Source organism: Dermochelys coriacea, chromosome 9 (genome assembly GCF_009764565.3).
Source record: "Dermochelys coriacea isolate rDerCor1 chromosome 9, rDerCor1.pri.v4, whole genome shotgun sequence".
In the NCBI taxonomy this organism is placed as follows: Eukaryota; Metazoa; Chordata; order Testudines; family Dermochelyidae; genus Dermochelys; species Dermochelys coriacea.
Window position 1 is genome coordinate 82,984,860 of NC_050076.1, and position 17,183 is coordinate 83,002,042.

The 17,183-nt window shown below is 42.3% G+C and overlaps 1 protein-coding gene across 3 annotated transcripts in view; it reads left to right on the plus strand.

The window, feature by feature from the left end:
• Window positions 1-330: 330 nt before the first annotated feature.
• The window catches only part of LOC119861306 (pre-mRNA 3'-end-processing factor FIP1-like), a 33,443-nt gene continuing 16,590 nt past the window's right edge, over window positions 331-17,183 (plus strand). Inside the window, exons 1-10 of one of the 3 annotated variants that reach the window (XM_043491554.1) lie at window positions 706-776; window positions 2,727-2,766; window positions 4,032-4,057; window positions 5,765-5,849; window positions 6,551-6,657; window positions 7,741-7,799; window positions 9,073-9,183; window positions 11,915-12,045; window positions 13,095-13,219; window positions 16,229-16,334. In XM_043491554.1, coding sequence (XP_043347489.1) covers window positions 5,838-5,849; window positions 6,551-6,657; window positions 7,741-7,799; window positions 9,073-9,183; window positions 11,915-12,045; window positions 13,095-13,219; window positions 16,229-16,334 — 651 coding nt within the window. In that variant the 5' untranslated portion in view covers window positions 706-776; window positions 2,727-2,766; window positions 4,032-4,057; window positions 5,765-5,837. Of the gene's footprint in view, window positions 777-2,726; window positions 2,767-4,031; window positions 4,058-5,764; window positions 5,850-6,550; window positions 6,658-7,740; window positions 7,800-9,072; window positions 9,184-11,914; window positions 12,046-13,094; window positions 13,220-16,228; window positions 16,335-17,183 lie in introns of all 3 variants that reach the window. The other 2 variants (XM_043491553.1, XM_038416305.2) reach the window with 2 other exon arrangements.

The following is a 17,183-nucleotide window of genomic DNA, read 5'->3' on the forward strand; positions in this document are numbered from 1 at the left end:
CGAGCGCCCGCTGCCTTAGAAAGGCCGCGCTCCAGGGAAAGGATGGCCACGAGCTCAGGGACGGTCCTCGCCCAGGGGCTTGGGCCGGGAGGGACACGCTCCCGCTCTGCCAAAGCGCCACGGCTGTAGCGCCGCCCCCCTCCCCCCCAGCGCTGAGGCGCGAGGAAAAGACCGAGCCCCGCCCCGCACATGCCCAGAGCAGAGCTAAGCGCCAATGGAAAACTGAGGGCACAGGCGCTTCCCCGTAGCTTCGCTTCCCCCACAGCATAGGTGCCAGGTCTCCGCGCATGCTCAGTAGGAACGCAGGCCGCCCTCGGCGCATGCGCAGTAGCCGAAAGCGCACCGTTCACTTGGGACGCAGAGCGCCTTTTGTTGCTCCCGCGGCGGGGGAGTTCGGCGGCGCTAGGACCCGGCGGACCGGGCTCGCACGCGGATTTTTCCTCCTCCTCCTCCTCCTCCTCCAGAGAAAGAGCGATGGCGGCCCGTTAGCGGCGCGTGCAGGCGGCGGGGCTGGGACTGCGCCGAACGCACCGGGGCCATGGGGGGCGGCGCGGCCTGGCCCCCTGCGTGAGGCGCGCCAGGCCCGCGCGTCCCCTCCGAGCGCGGCGCGGCCCTGTGGCGGCGAAAGCCGCTCGCCCTCCTCCCGCCCGGCCGGTGCCGGGGCATCCCCCCAGGCCAGGGCGCGGCGGCGGCCATGGCCACCGAGCTGGAGCCCCCCGCCTCGGGCGCGGCGCCGCTGGAGGCGGAGGAGGACGAGGAGCACTGGTTGTACGGGGGTAGGTAACCGGGCGGCGGCCGAGCCTAGCGCGAGTCGCCGCGGGGCATGCGCTGTGCCAGATGCTCCGCTGTGCCCGAGCACCCCTCGGCGGGCGGGCAGGGCACGGGGACTGTCCACACTGCACCTCGCCCAGGCTCCGGCTCGGCTTTGGGCCCAGCCCGCCCAGGCGGACTGGGGCCAGTAAGCGCTCAGGGCCCCCAGCCCCGGAATGGCTGGGGTCCAGCCCCTGTCGTTTGGCAGTGTGGACGCGGCTCAAGCCACAGACCCTAGTCTGTATAGTGCAGCATAGACGTGTTAGCGCAGCTGTGAGACTGGGGTCTAGCTATTGTAAAGCCAGGCTTAACAGTGCAGTGTGGATGCTCAAGTGCAGGCTTGGAAACACTCAGTCCATAGACCCAGGTTTGTAATGCTGTGTAGGCATAACCTATGAAAGCCCTCACTAGCCAGAAGGCAAAGTAAACTAGGATAGAGTACAGGCACTCTCCAGATTATGGTCTCCCTCCCCCCTGAGCTTCTGGGCAGCTCCCTTCCCCTTACATCCTCTTCTCCTCCTCCTCCTCCTCTCGAAGAGAAGATGGAATTGACGGGTGTTTAGGTTTATCTGGGAGCCTCTCCATACCCAACCCGGTACATGCCCTATGTGATGGTCTTGTATAAGATTCCACTGGCCATTGCAGGATTTTATGTTGGGAGTGGACTAGAGATCATGGGTTGTGGCACTGCTGATAGACCACAATCAAATGAAAGACTCTTACCTATTTAACCTGTCTAATCTATCAGTTTTAGGTTTTTTTTCTGTAGTCTCCATGGCATGACTGGAGTGTTTAAGTGCTTCCCACATAAGTTAAAATTGTATGGCAGGGTTCCTATGGATTTTTCTCCCTCCCTTTGCTGAATTGTATATGTACGTATACGCATATGTATGTCCTATTAATTTACTTTGTTGTCCTAGCCATTATGTGTGATACTACTGTCATCCTTTACTGGGTTATGTCTGTTCCAGATTGTAAACTCCTTCAGGGTAGAAACTTGTTAGTTTCAGTTGTTTGCAAAGGGCCATGCATGCTTATGGCACTATATCAATAATAGTAAATCTGAATCCATTACGTCAGCTGGGTGAGCTGGAGTGGGAGTTGACATTCCATCAGAATTTTTTTCCTCTGGTTAATTTCTGTCACAGTCTTTGATGCTGTTTAATACAGTGTAGCGTGGTTTGGCTTGTATAAGATCACATTGTAAGGTAGTAGGGTAATGAAGAACGAAGTGGGGCAGAATGAAACTCTAATAGCAAGACATTGGTGTGCATAATAACTTTTAAAATCTGTCAAGAAAATGCATATTTGGGCCCCAGTTCTGTAATTGGATTGATGCAAGTGGACCCTGTGCCACTTGGGGCTCCATATGTACCCAAGTGAAGGGTCAGAGCCTGGGTTTGCTGGCAGAGCATTCTTGGAACAGTTACCAGGCATCTTTTTCAATGCATCCATCACTCCATGTGTTTCCTACCATTGTGAGCCTTTAAGGTGGTTTTTTTTTTTTTTGGTCAATTAAGATCAATATATTTTCTGGTCTTTTGATTTTTGCTTTTGAAAACTTCTTGACTTGAGGTCCTGTTCCCACCTAGCCTGATTTGTGTCTCCCACAGAAAAAAATGTGTGAAGACTCTTGGAGCCAAGATCCATACCTGGCTTGATAGCTGCATTTATTCATTCTGTTGCATAATCTGGGGTCTAGCATTAAAAAGGCTTTTTTTAATTCTGTGAGTTCTCAAGGATGTGTAATGTTACTTTTTCATTGCTTTATTTCATATTGAGCTGTGCTTGAAAGCAAAGCATTACTTTATAATGTGTGTGTATATATGACACTTTTTCCCAAAAGGCCCAGACTGCGTTATAAGTTCTGATCTCTTTGGTTTTTATTTCATATGTTGTTTTTATCATATTTGCAGATGACACCACTGGTAAGCAAGAAGATGGACCAATTGCTGGGTAAGTCCATAAACTATTCACTCATAATAACTGTATCTGCTGGGAGAACTTTGTCTCAGCATCAGGCTTGTAATACCTAGATACCTTGAGCCTAGTTTCAGATCTTGACACAGTCAACTCAGCCCCTTGTACTGCAACAAATTGAGTTGTTTGGACATCTTTTGGATGAGACCTTCAAAAACAAGTTCTGCGGTGATATTAAGGATCCAGTGTAACTTTTCATAAGATTAGAGAATTCTCCCAGTATCCTTGACCAGAATTCCTCCTCCTCCACTATACTTGTGCAGTGTGGTATGCACTAGCTGTGTCTCCCTCCACCCCAGAGGTGTCTGCATTTGAATGTTTTTTGTATGTGTACATATGATAGGAATTTCAGGATTGTTGAGCAGCTGCCATAAACTTGCCATAAACAGGTTGCTCAGCAACGCAGAAAATTGAGCCCAGTGTTTGCTGCACTTTGGGACTATTATGAATATTATCCTCTTTGGAGCAAGTATCCTCATTCAACCAATATGAACACACACAAGCAAACTGTAGACTATCTTATTGCACGGTTACTTAGCAAACATAATATCAACTATCCCTCGTGACAAGGGATAGTCTCTGATTTTAGACATAAATGTACTGCTTACCTACATAAATAGTGTTCTTGTCTCTTTATGATTTACATGAGATTATCAGAAGTGCTCCATAAAATAATGTAGCTACATCCTTCAATTTATTAATCTTTGCAAATCACTTTAAAAACTTGAATGCAAAGTATTATTATTATTAGCTTCCTGCTCTTATTTTTCTTATAGTCTTCATTTTGAATCTTTGCCCCACATGTAGATTTTTGTATGGGCTGTGAAATGAAATGGGTTGCTAAACTTTGTTAACCATTACCCCCTGATATTTGTTAACCATTGAAATTTGAGTATGACGTTCAGTCTGAATATGTTGACTATCCGTGGGAAGACAATGTACACCAAATTACATGTCTTCAGTATCTCTTGGCATTCCTTGATGAAGAGGATTTTGTGAAATTATAGCAGTGCTGTAAAGGGTCTGTTTTTATAACTGGCACAAAGGGTTATGTTGGGATTCAGGGGGTGGAAATAAAATGCCCAGGATTATTACCAACATATAATTGATGATATTAGTCCTGTCAAAGTGATTATTTGTTCGCTCTTCTTAAAACTGTAGGAAAGGGGTTAGGAAGTGGCTATTACTTTATAGATGTGTACTTGAACTTTCAATTCACAAATTGTAATACGCATCCACAGATACTTCGTGTGATTTGAAGCTGAAGGTAACATTTGTTGCTTTTCTTTAATTCAGTGCTGGCTGTTCAATGATCTTGGATTCTGAGACATTTCTGTGGTTTGAGGTCAATGCTCTTAATTGCTTTTGATCTGGTAAAAAGAATGCCAAAGGTTTTGGGGAGCCATCTGTGGCAATTTCCTCCAGTGGTACTTCTCTTTATCTTTGCACAATGACTTAATGCCCGTGACCTTGGAGGAGTTGTGGAGTCTGATCTTCTTTTTGAAGCCTGTTATGCTAATTTGGTAACGGAAGTGCTTTTGCTGCCACCTCAGGAATTTGGCCATACTGGTACCTATGCTTATTAGGACAGCAGCTGAAATCTTTGTCTGTACTTTTGTTTAATCTTGGCTTGATTTCTGCAATTCTTTCTTTGTGAAACTTTCCGCTACCTCTCCCCCAACATGACTGTGTAGCTGATAAAGAATTCATTTAGCTTGCTTGCCCAAGTCTGTCTGTCCTCTCTCCACAATCTTGTCTTCCTAGCCTCCTAATAAAAGAGCTTCATTAGCTTCCAAAACTGCAGTGGGTTGACTTTATTTTATTTGATGCTTGGTAACAACTTCCAAGATTTTATATTACTGGGCTCCATGATGTTAATGTGATCTTTGGCTTCCTAGTTTAGAAGGTATCTCCTTTTGTGCGGCCTCTGAAATGGCTTTAATCTGTTCAGTGTGTGGATTCTGTGTGTCGTGTGTTTGCAGGATCTAACCCCAAAGGGAGCAAACACTCGCTAACAGGCATGGTGCTTATTCCCATGACTTCATTGACTTCAATGGGAGTACTTCCAGTAATGAGCTTTGCTCAGATGTGAGTGTTGGCATGTTTGGGCCCTTGAGTCCTCAGTTAAATTAACTTTTTAAAAAAGGATTCTATTATTAAAATTTCAAAATAACTCTTCCAGTTCCATGGCTAAATACACTGCCTTCTGATTTTTAGTTCCATAACATGTAAGGTACACATGATTTTTGTTGTGACTGGCTTGCTTGGATAATGCAATAAGCAATACTAACATTTTCTCCACAATCTTTAGTTAACAGCATAAATCTGAAAGTACAATAATGTACATTGGGATTAATCTGCAATGAATAAGGAAATGGGATGATCTATGGGATTGTTAATTACCTATCCTTTAATCTCCAGGTGACTGGTTTAAAATTCAGTCCAAGTCCTTAATAACTGAATGTTGTTAATGTTTGGTGGCTTGTAGAAAGGGAATCAATTGATCTTAATCTAATTCCTACTGGGCAGGTGTACTCTTCACTTTCAATGCTTATATAATTGGCATTCTTGTTGGCAGTCTCGGGGAAAGGCCAAGGATTGAATGGGCCATGGAGACTGAACCATATTCTGACCCTTAGAAGTAGTGGGGTTGAGAGACACTGATAATCTTTCAGAGCTCCTGCAAGTGCCTTATCTGATCTGTGGATAAATAAGTGTTTGGTGTGCAAGGCTGCCCACTTGGTATCCTTCAGGAACTCTAAATTGACTTTCACCAATAAAAGCAAAACCTTCTGAGATTGAATTTGAGTTAACTACTCTACTCTACTACCAGTCACCAGAATCAAATATATCTGTTCTTGGTAAAACTATGATTAGAATGTTATCTTGATTCTGCACTGATGGGCACTTTGGACATATGAATAGGTCGCTCCATGGGTCAAGTGTATTTATTTTGGTCTGTTATATTTGGTAGACATGCAGAATCTTCTCATCCTTTGCAAGATGCTCCTCAGGAGAGCCGGCCTGTCACCAGTGAAGACCGAGAGATGTCACAACATGTATGTGTTATAGCTGTAACTGCTGGATGTGGCTATTGCTGTGCAGTGCATGTTCACTGCTTGTAAATATTGGCGTATAACAAGGCTCAAGTAAAAAGGGGCTACTATTTGTCATCTTAAATATCACTTATTACACCTGTACCATAACTTATTAATTAGCAATTCTAGGTGCTAATTACAGCATATAGCTTTTCTGCCTAAAACGCTGATGGTCAGAGTATTAAGTGTTGGGATTGCCAAGATCTACTTCTGATGCAGCCATTGACTCCTGGGATTACTCATTTTGAGCCTCTCAACTCCTCTGTACCTTAATTTCTCTGACCCTGATTCAGGATAACACACCACTGAAATTGGTGAGAGTTAACCACATGCTTAAAATTAAATCTGTGCTTAAGCACTTGCCTGAATCAGAGCCTAATGTGCAAAACTGGTGTAGTAACACTTCTAGGCAACCCCACAGGGCTGCGGTGGGAGTTAGTTTGAAAATAGTTTGGACATCCTTGGATAAAAGGTGAAAAAATATTTATTAATTGTGTAAAAAATATTCTTGATGATTAACCAGGTGAAAAAGGACATCTTTGTAACAGAATAATTCTTCCTAACTTTTACTACTTTATTGAGCTTTTAAGACTTGTGTTCTCATCCAGGTGAATTTCTTGGGTGTAAGTATCAATGAGTCTTCATGTGTCTGTTACTGTTAGGCCCCTCCAAGTGGTGAAGATGATGAGGAAGACAGTGATAGCGACAGTGATGATGATGATGTGAAAGTTACCATTGGCAACATTAAAACAGGAGCACCATCCTACATGTATGTATTTCTGGTTACAGTGCCTGCTGTTTGTTGATCTTACCATTTTAAGAGGCCGTGAGTTTAATGGCTAGTGCCTGTTTCTGGCATTGGCTTGCTGGGTGACCCATTTGTAAAATGAGGCTAATACTCCCCATGTCAACTGCCATCATGTTAAATAAATAATATCGGTGGAGCACTTGACTGAGTGAAATAGAAGGTGGGAAGTAGTAAAAGTCCTTAATATTACTTTAATTCTTGAGGTTTTGCTGGATTTAAATGAAGAATCAAACTTAACAGCAGATGAATTAAATCGAAGTCCTGAATTAATTAATTGTTTCATCTGGCCAATTCTTCACAGCTGAAGTATGGTGAGACCAGTTTTGCAAACCAGCCACCTGTCACTGAGATGGTTAAGAATCTGAGTCTGAATAATACTTAGCTATTCTGTATTAAATGGAAATAAGGGGGCAGCATTTCTGGTTGCTATTCATTGCAGTATATTGTAATCCTTCGTTGCAAGGATAACTCTCCTCTGCTTTTACCGGAAAGGTTTGGGGTCTTATGGATCATTCTAAAGAGCGATGCCCCATTCAGTCAATCTCTGATTCGTTAGATTTTTCCAAACATCCTTTTTTGGATTCTGTGTTTTTCATTGTGAACCAGACCGCTCCCTTCCTTTCACATATTCTGTACAGACTTGCTGCTACAATTCTTTCCCCCATCGCCCAGCTCCATCCTAATTCGTAGTCAGTCACAACCATGTTCTCTGGCAGGATGGTACCTATCAACACTGGGGAAATCATCAGGCTCTGCTTCTGAGTCCAGACAATCTCGTGTGTTGCTGCGTATCTGAATGTACACTGCTGGACATCCATTTCAATATGCTACCCTCTCCACCATCAGTAGATTTACATGAACAGTGCAATTTAATTTTTAAAGTAATGGAGTCTTAAGTAATATAAATCACAAAGACACTTCAGATAAGTAAAGGGCATTATTGGTTGGGACAACTCTTTATGTTAAGGCTAGAATGTACAACAAAAAATCCAACCTATATATTGAAATATTGATGCAAATATCTTCTCATTCTTTTCTATCTAGGGGGACTCCTATGAATCTGAACTTAAAAACAGGTAGAGGCTATGGAACCTCCTCTTCAGGTATTATTAATCATAATAATAATAATAATATTTATTTTACCATCTGTATTTTGGGGTATTTCACACTTCTTGCATGGGTTTTTTGCTGAATGGCTGGACCAGCGAAAAATATTGCTTTCTCTCTTTTGAAGGTTGTGTGAAATTAAAGTATCTTCTTTAAAGCAAGAGTGAGCTCTGTGCAATGAGTTTCTTAAAGATTAGTGGCTGGCTGGGGAGAATTGATGGCTCAACATGTGTTGGAGGAACAGTCAGCTGGTAATTGATCACCTGGAAATGCCAGGCAGCCAGGTTGTAATTGCTGTTTTAAACTGAAAATGGGGGAAAAAAGACAATAATCCCTGTGTAATACAGCATCTGTCCAGTACAGGATGTTACTAGAGAATAAATGCTTGAGGCTGGATTTTACTATCCTTGCTTGCACTGAGTGTTGCCTCACTCCATAAGTTGGCTTACTGAGATCAGTGGGGCTACATGCAGTGTAAGATATTAATCATCGGGAGTAAAGGCACAAGAATCTGGCCCTTGATTGTTAACTAATTAGTTGGCTGGAATCAGCCCTCGGTGCCTCATTCAGTTTATATTCTATATCATATGTTGGGTTTAAAATATCTCTGCAATATGTCCTCTCCCCTTTTTTCCTTTCGGTATGGGAGACTGTCTTTTTTGCAATCCCTATTTTCTCTTTTCCCAGTCTCTCTATGGTGATTATCTTCACTCTGGCTGAGGAGACTTGAGGAGATGTAGTTGCTTCCAAAGTCTTTTTCTTCTTGCAACGTGCTGAGCACCAGAGACTCCCTTTGAGTCCAGTGGATTGTTGGCCTATTGTAAAATCAAGCCCAAAGCTAACATTAAAAGTAGACCTGTCTGCATCTGTTGGGGTGGGGATTGTACTGAATGATCTTGAGAAAAGTTAAGAATGTTTTCTTCTGAGCTAAATCTCAGAGTTGCCTAAATGGCTTATTTCGTTTGTCTATATTGCTGGTATTTGGGGGGTCTTTTTTTTTTTCCTCGCCTCCTAGCTCTCCAGGTTTAGTATAACACCATGGCCATCTATTCACAAGTCCACTGAAAGTTGTGGGTTTTTTTTTGTTTTGTTTTGTTTTGTGTTTTTTACTCGAAAGTTAGATCTGGTTACATTTAGAAATAGACAGATGCAGAGCTGATGTTAAATTCATAGCAGATAATAGCTATTTTAAACTGAATAATTGGCTCATCAAATTGGTGGATTAGAAGCATTGCATTAAAAGCTGTAACAGTTTCTCTCTCTTCAAAGCCAAGTTGCAGCCCAAAGGTATTGATCTAGATGCCACAGGGAATATAAATGGATTGCCTGTAATAGAAGTGGATTTAGATTCGTTTGAAGACAAACCGTGGAGGAAACCAGGTGGGGCCTCAAAGTTTCTTGTGGTAAATATTTTCTGCAGTTCTGTTTTATTTTGCTTTTCATGTATTGTTTCAGTCAAAGTGTTGCTGCCATGGGGGATGGAGGGGGAAATCCAAACAACCCTTTGTGCTCAGCTCTGACTCCTGTTCTGAGCAATTAGTGACACTAACTAGAGTTACTGAGCCATGTGCCAATTTCAATAGTGATCAGAAGAAATTGGGCTAGACTTGTATTCTATTTCTTACTTTCCCAAAGAAAAGTAGCTTTATATTCACCCTCTGTTTCCTAGAACATACAGCTCTGGTAGCAGTATAATAGCCAAATCTTGAAGTCAGTTGGACTTTTTGTTGTTGCCTTCTGTGCGATCAGGATTTGGCTGTAGGTGAGAGATGGTCTCCTTTTGATGCACAGCAGCTGGCATGCTTTAGCCCATCATGGCTGAACTCAAGGACATCCCTTGTGCAGCCTTGTCATTGGTGTTCCTTTGGAATGTTAGCACTTCAGTTGGGATGTACCTGGTGCATGAAGGAGGATGGGGATGGATAGTTTGTTCTTAGCAAGTTAGCATTCACCCACATAATTCCTGTTGTTGTCAGTGGGAGTTGGGGCATAATCCATATATATTGTGAAGGAAAGCAGTCACACAGTTCTTGACAGGAGCATCTCTAATGTGAGTTGATGTATCAAAAAAAGCCACCAAACAACCCAGTAAGGAAAATAAACTGATTTACACATTGGAGGGAAATATTGGTTGTTTCCCGTCAGTGTGTAACAGGGCAAGAGTCTGAGTCAGAAGACTGGTTCTGCTCTAGGGTCTGCCACTAGCTAACTGTGTGACCCTGGGTGAGTTACTCTCCATGCCTCAGTTTGTGTCTCTGTATTATGTGGATAGCGATGCTCATCTTTGTAGAACTCTGAGATCTATAGATAAAAATTGCTATGTAACATGCAAAGATTAAAATATGGGAAGTTTATTTTATCTTTTTTTATTGGTTTTGTATTGGGGAGTTTTTACATCAAAGTGACTCTTGTGTACAAACTATAAAATGCTTGAAGTGAAGTCTTTCTGTTTTTCAGCTGTGTTTCTGGACTTTAGTTATTTTTTATGAGAGGTCCAAACACTTATTACAGCAACTGTGCAAAATTGGCATGAAAATCTATTAGTCTGGGCATAAAATCCACTCATTTGCTCCTTCATATAATGGCGGGGAGCTAATATTTTACTTGTTTTTTGAACGCTGTACATGAGATGTGTTTGATACATCTCACCCATCTGAAATGAAGGGCAGTAGGAGAGACTATGGAAAATTCAAATCACTGTTATTTCAGCATTGAGCAGTAGGCACTTCGTGATGAATGGGTGTTGGTGTAGATGTAAATAGAAAATATATCCTTTTTTTCTGCAGGGGATTTGACTACGAAGAGAAAGAGAGACTAGGAAGAGAAGAAGTTAGGAAAGAACAGAATTAGAGCAGTGATACCAGTAAAATTCAGAGATACGAGTGTGGGGATCATTATTGTCCTGCTGACTCATCTCTGGACCAGGAATGATCCAAGTAGTCCTAAAATAATATTGCTTTGAAGTATGAATTGAGGTAAAATTAAAGCACAAGCTCGGCCCATATTCTAACATTCACATTAGGTTATTCTTTGTGCTACTTCAGTAGCCTCTTCCTGGTCAGCCTTCTGGGTTATGTCCTAAACTATAAGATCGGTCAGTGAGATAGTGTCTCCTTAAGCCGGGAGGGGAAGGAAACTTCACACCATCAAAGCATGAAAGAAGGAGCAAAATCTAATCCTATGAAGTTGATATGTAAATTTCATGTTGCTACACCTGAGTTGGAATACATCTGCCATGGGGGTGCAGCAGGAAAAGTGGCTGGCAGGAGGGTGTAAGAAAGTATAAGGTCAAAATCCTGACCTTATCATGTCCAGATAGTCTTAGCTGAAATTCAAGGGTTTAAACTAGGATTTGTTGTTTTACAGTTGATCAAGCTAGAAATACCTTTGTAATGGGAACGTTAAGGGACTTCTTAACAATGCTAGGAAGTGCTTCTGTTTTACACTGCTGTAGAGTTATGTCTTGATACAATTCCATAAAATTATCCGCAAGTGATAAAGACAACCCTTAAATTATCATATCTCCTCGGTTCAAATCCTGTCTGGGATCACAACTGAACAATAAGTCTATATGATCTAAACCATGTTATAAAGATCACTTGCAGTTTAGCACAGTTGACACAATGGGCAGGCCCTGGTGTAGAGAATCTTTAATCAGAATGACAAAGGGCAGTCCAGGTCAGAATAGAAAAGCATTGGCGGAGCTAAGGTGGAAAAAGTCTCTGTGCCACTGACAGTGTTCATCAGCACTAAACTCCTCCATAGAATTATAAGAGGACTAATATAGGATACCATTCTGAAAAACTAAATTGATGAATTCACGTAAGTTATCTTTCTTACAATATCCTGAATTTGTGTTGAACCTTGCATCCAAAGGGTCCCAGAGCACTTCATATTTTACTAAGAAGTACCCACCTCTTATGAGGAATGCAACAGGTTTTGAACTCACACACCAACACTGTACAAAGTTCAGAACAGAAAGTGAAGAACAACCCCATGTCTCATTCTCTATAGGAAATTTTAAACTCTCCATGTAAGCACTTCATGAGCATTTGAGAATGCAAATGTGTACTTCCAGAGTCGCTCTGTTGATTTGTAGCTTCGTTTTCAGGTGCTGACCTTTCGGATTACTTTAATTATGGATTCAATGAAGAAACATGGAAAGCTTATTGTGAAAAACAGCGACGGCTTCAGCTTGGACTGGATCCCTCTCCACCTATCAGCAGTGAGAATAAGATCACAGTAAGTAACCTGCTCTCCAGTGTGTGGGTGCAGCATAGAAGCCTGCTCATTTTGTGGGCACATAAGTACAAGTCTAAAAATGGAAGATGGTTTAGAAATGTGATCCTGGAATATTAACTGAAAGTCAAGCTGTCAAGAATGATGGACCTAAACATTTTTTTTTTTTTTTTTTAGTGGAGGTGACATTTTTAACTCTCCCCCTGCTAATAAATTTTTCCCTTGCCTGGTTGAATGAGGCACTCCAGTAAACGTGGAGATTGTTGACATGATGGCAAATAAAAATCCCCTGGGATGGCGAGACTTGGGTGTATTCCCAAAGAAGGCTGTGCCCTCGAGATTGTCCAGCTGTGGAGCTTGGCAGGTAACACTGCCAAAGCCCTCAAGTTGGTGTGTGTGTGTGTGTGTGTGTGTGTGTGTGTGTGTGAGAATTTGGTGCTGGTGAGAGGTGTAGGATTGACAGACCATTGACTTAAGTCTGGTCTGAGTAGCCAACTGTGATGCGAGGGGCATTGTTTCCCTGGCCTATTCGCTCCTTGGCATCTCTGCCGAGACTTCACTAGTTGTGTTGCCACTTCTTGTGATGTGGACTCCTGTCCACCATGGCCACCAAACTCATTTCACAAGGGCCACCGAATGGTCCTCAGATGGTAACAGCTTTTGGTCACTTGGCAGGATTTGAATGGGTGAGCTAGAGGCAAAAGCCTCCATATCTAATTTCCAGTTCCCTGAATTAAGGACTGGAAAAACAGGACCACAGTCAGGTTAGGTATATTTTGGGGTTTCTAATGGGAATTAAAAATGGGGAAAGTAGGACAACTATGGAAAAGTCATTTAACTTGCAAAAATCTGTGATTGACTGAAGATTGGATCTTTACTTTGCGTGAACCTTGTTGTCCAATTGGATCATTGCAGATGAATGTTCTGGTTTGCTCCTCACTGGAGCCTGTTTCTCCTACTAAGAGCAGATGTTCATGACTTATAACTCAGCTGGTGACCAAAGACAGATGTGTCTTTTTTTTTTTTTTTTTTCTTTTCTTTTTATTCCTCAGGTTCAGCAAGGAAGGACAGGAAATTCAGAGAAAGAACCAGAGAACAACGTTATCAAAACGGAATTCAAAACGGACTTTGTGGCTCTGATAGGAGGACGGATGAAGGCTGGGCCTCCACCAAATAGGTAAGGAATTTATGGAAACTGCATTGGAGTTCTCTATTTTAATGTATTCAATAATGACAAGTGGGATCCTGCTATTTCTTTGTCTGAGTCTATTATGGACCCCAAACAAGGCAGCAACTTTTAAAGTATATTGGGTGTTACCCTGTAATTCAATAGTTATCACCCTCCCCAATGACACTGGGCTGTGTAGTTGTGGAACACCTTCCCCAATCTACATTTCCCTACCCTGTTGGTGTCCCCAGTGTTGCACCATGTGGGTAGGTAGACCTGGGGCCATGCTGCATGGTCCCAGCCTTACAAAGGGGAGCTTTGCAGAGGATGGGCTAAGACAAGGAAGTCTTCCTGCTATGGAGCTTCACCTTGTTGGGCTGCTGGTTCTTCCAGAGCCAGGTCCAACTCCCATTGAAGTCAATAAGTCATTCCGTTGCCTTTAACCAGAGCTGGCTCAGGCCTTGGTAATGGACAAGAGGAGCTACTTGGTTTTTGAACTACCTGCTCTGCAGCTAGCATGAGTTGCATATACTATCAGTTGGATGTCACTTTGGTGTTTTTTCCCTAGACAAAGTAAAATGTCTTTTAGTAATTCTAACTGGAAACCTGTACTGGACAACAGTCACCTTCCTGACTATATGGCTCCGATTATGTTTTATAAGAAGCTTTGGGAGACCTGGTTACAGGAAATTAAAGCAGATTTTTCTTTTAAAAATCTGTTTTGCACACCTCTGCTGATCATATCTAGGAACCAGTCCTGCCCCTGTGTCTCACTCTTTTCAGTGAAGACTTTGAGTAGAATGAGAAGAGAGGTTGTCTGGGTTTGCTCTGGATTATTCATACTAAAAGAACTTTAAAGTTCCAATTTCTTTCTCTCTGTCTAAGCAGTTAGGTGTGTTTTTGCATTTCCCACCTTCTTGACAGAGAAATCAGACTGATCAGTTTTACTTTCCAGCTCTTGCATGTGATGCTATTCTTTCTCAAAGTCTGTGCAAATCCAACCTGCTCCTACTGAAATAAATGAAAACTTTTTTCTTTCCTTTTTGGACTTTGTAAAGTTCCTTTTTCTTTAAGAAAATACATTCTAGCCCTAATACATTTAGCAATGTCCATTTTAACATGGAATCAATATTGGCTTTATCTAGAGATTAACCTGGATTAAAATCAATGTGTTTAAATACCTTTGGTGCTATAGCCACAGCATGTCTCTCTGTTGGCACTAAGATCCATGCCATGAAATTGGACATCTGTTGTGCTACTGTATCTCAACAATCAGCAGGTTGTGTTTACAAAGTCTTGTTTCCAATGACAGTGGAAATGGGAAGGACAGCAAACTTCACTGTTGTTTAGCTCTGGCCCTTCTGTAACTTGCTTGTACCACAGTAGAAAGTGTTAGGTGTGAAAGGGTGTGATCCTACTTCTCGCTGGATGGATTGCTGCAAAAGTTGACTGTGGCGGTGCTGTTTACAATGGCTTTGTCAGGCAAAAGATGCAGAAGTCACAAACTTTGGGTGGGGGGAATGCAACTCTTAATGGGATCCCATTATTTGGAGTCAAGTATCCTTTATTGTTAGTTAAAATACTCAAAAAGAAAAGGAGTACTTGTGGCACCTTAGAGACTAACAAATTTATTTGAACATAAGCTTTCGTGTAGCTCACGAAAGCTTATGCTCAAATAAATTTGTTAGTCTCTAAGGTGCCACAAGTACTCCTTTTCTTTTTGCGAATACAGACTAACACGGCTGCTACTCTGAAACCAATTAAAATACTGTGAACTCTTAATTAACTGAAGTCATTTACTAAAAAAAGCTCATGTGGCTTTCCAGTAGAGTCAGACTGAAATTTCCTGGTGGAGTTTCACTCAGTAAGGGGCTGGCTAGAATGGCCCAGACCTGGGTTTATGTCCTAACATCAGCTACTGTCACAAAAGTCATGGCAAATTCACAGCCTTAGGGAGGAGGGGGACTCTGCATCCTTTAAAGGATCAGGCCCTTCATGAGCTGCTGTCTCTGCACAAGAAACTGTAACCTGTCTATTCAGATACAGTCCCAACTGCCTTGTCCCTTAGTCTTTATTACTAAAAATATTTTCATAAACCTACGTTTGATTCCTAAAATCCCTTCAACTCTTCTGCTTCTCCTTCATCCCCCAGATCCTGTGCTTGTGACATCACAGCTGTGAAAATAGTTGTCCCCAGTATAGGATTTTGAATAAGCAACAGGAAGATGCAAGTTCTTGAGAGACAAAGATCCTGGGCTGATTTTGATCTAACTAGGGTAACCAATAGCGGAATCTGCTCCCCTGTTTATATGCAAACATCCTTTATTAATATAAGGCCCCGTCTTGCTCCCATTGCAACTAGTGGTAAAATTCTCACTGACTTCTTTGAGAGGAGGACTGGGCCTAGGAATAGAGAGGCGGCAAATGTGTCCAGCAGTCAGAATTGTAACCAAAGAGAGTATTTGGTTTAGAGTGATGGTCTATGAGGGTTAGCATGGATCCAACATGAAATGGTGCAAATTTGGGGCTGTCTCTGGTCTAAGGGCCTCAAGTGCTGTGCGCTCTCCCCTCCTACTAGATCTGTTTGCAAGGGCATTGGGCCTGATCCTGCAACCTGTACTCACTTGAGTAGTCTTATTGAAGGGTAGGTGAGTGACAGTTTTCAGGGTCTGAACCTGAGATGTTCAATGCCCCCTTCTCCCTCTGAAGCCGGTAGAGCATTCTTCACATCTCAGGATCAAGCCCTAAGTGGTGTCTAAAGAGACCTAACTCACTACCTGTAGCCAGAGCTCAAGTTCTGCACATGCAGCAAAGGATTCCCCACCTTTCGACTGTGTTTCCCTGTCAGTTTGAGCTCTGCCTGGAGTGATTGATTTTCCCTGGGTAAAAAAGAATGTACTTGGCCTTTTTGCTTTAGTTCTCCCAGCATGAGAGAGAGCTCTCTGTTGGGGGAGGAAGAAAAACTGTTACTTCTAATTTCTGTGCTGAACCTGAGAAGATATATCTACTTTGTACCAGGAAGCTGGGTGGGACAATTGATGTGATTGGTGGACAGGCAGGCACTATTAGGAGGGTAGAAGGAAGACGCCGCGATAAACACGCCTCAGAGGAAAATCCCATTCAGGTAAACAGCTTCAAGCTGTCTTCAAACATTTGATATCCCGTGCACTTTCAGATGAACTTTGAGCAATTGTCTGCACTTTCCTGATTGTCTACTTCTGTAAAATATGGGGTTTTGTTTTAAAGGGACAATGTCAAGATTGCAAAATAAATCACCAGTCATAACGTATGCACATGCCATTGCCCCCCAATGGGTGGAATCAGAACTCAACTGTATCATCAGCCCTAAAGTGTTAATGGAGATTCTCTCTCTCCCCCTTCCCCCCCCCCCACACACACACTGGGACTTCTGTTTTTTGAGCAGGAGGGTCCGAGCTCCCTACTGCCATCATGATGTTCAGCAAATGTTAACTGTGAAGTTCCTAGATGGATTTGTTAGTGTTTTTTTTGTTTTTGTTTTTTTAAGCCATACCTTGTTACTAATGTGTTCTCCTATTAAACCTGAAAGAATTGGAACAATCCAATTTACTTTCAGTGTTAATTGCTCTCATTTACCTTTTTCTCATGTTGGACAGTAAAACTATTCTGGTCATTTTTCTTTTTCCATTCGCATGCACTAACCTAGTGCTGTTGTGTGGGGGTTTCCAACATTACAAGGGAATGTTTATGTATTTTTTTTGTCATTTTTAAATTTTTTTTCAAAATAACATTCATGTCAGTTATTATCCAACATTCTTCACCCTGCAGAGTCTAAGTGTTGTCTTTAAAGGGGACAAAAAAATCAAGTTACACACTGTGTGCCTGTTCTGATCTCACTTCAGAGTAACTTCATTGACTTCAGTGGTGTCATCCCATATAAAACCTAATGCCCATATTCTGCTGGTCTTCTCAGCAGACAGAAGCGAGGGGTTTT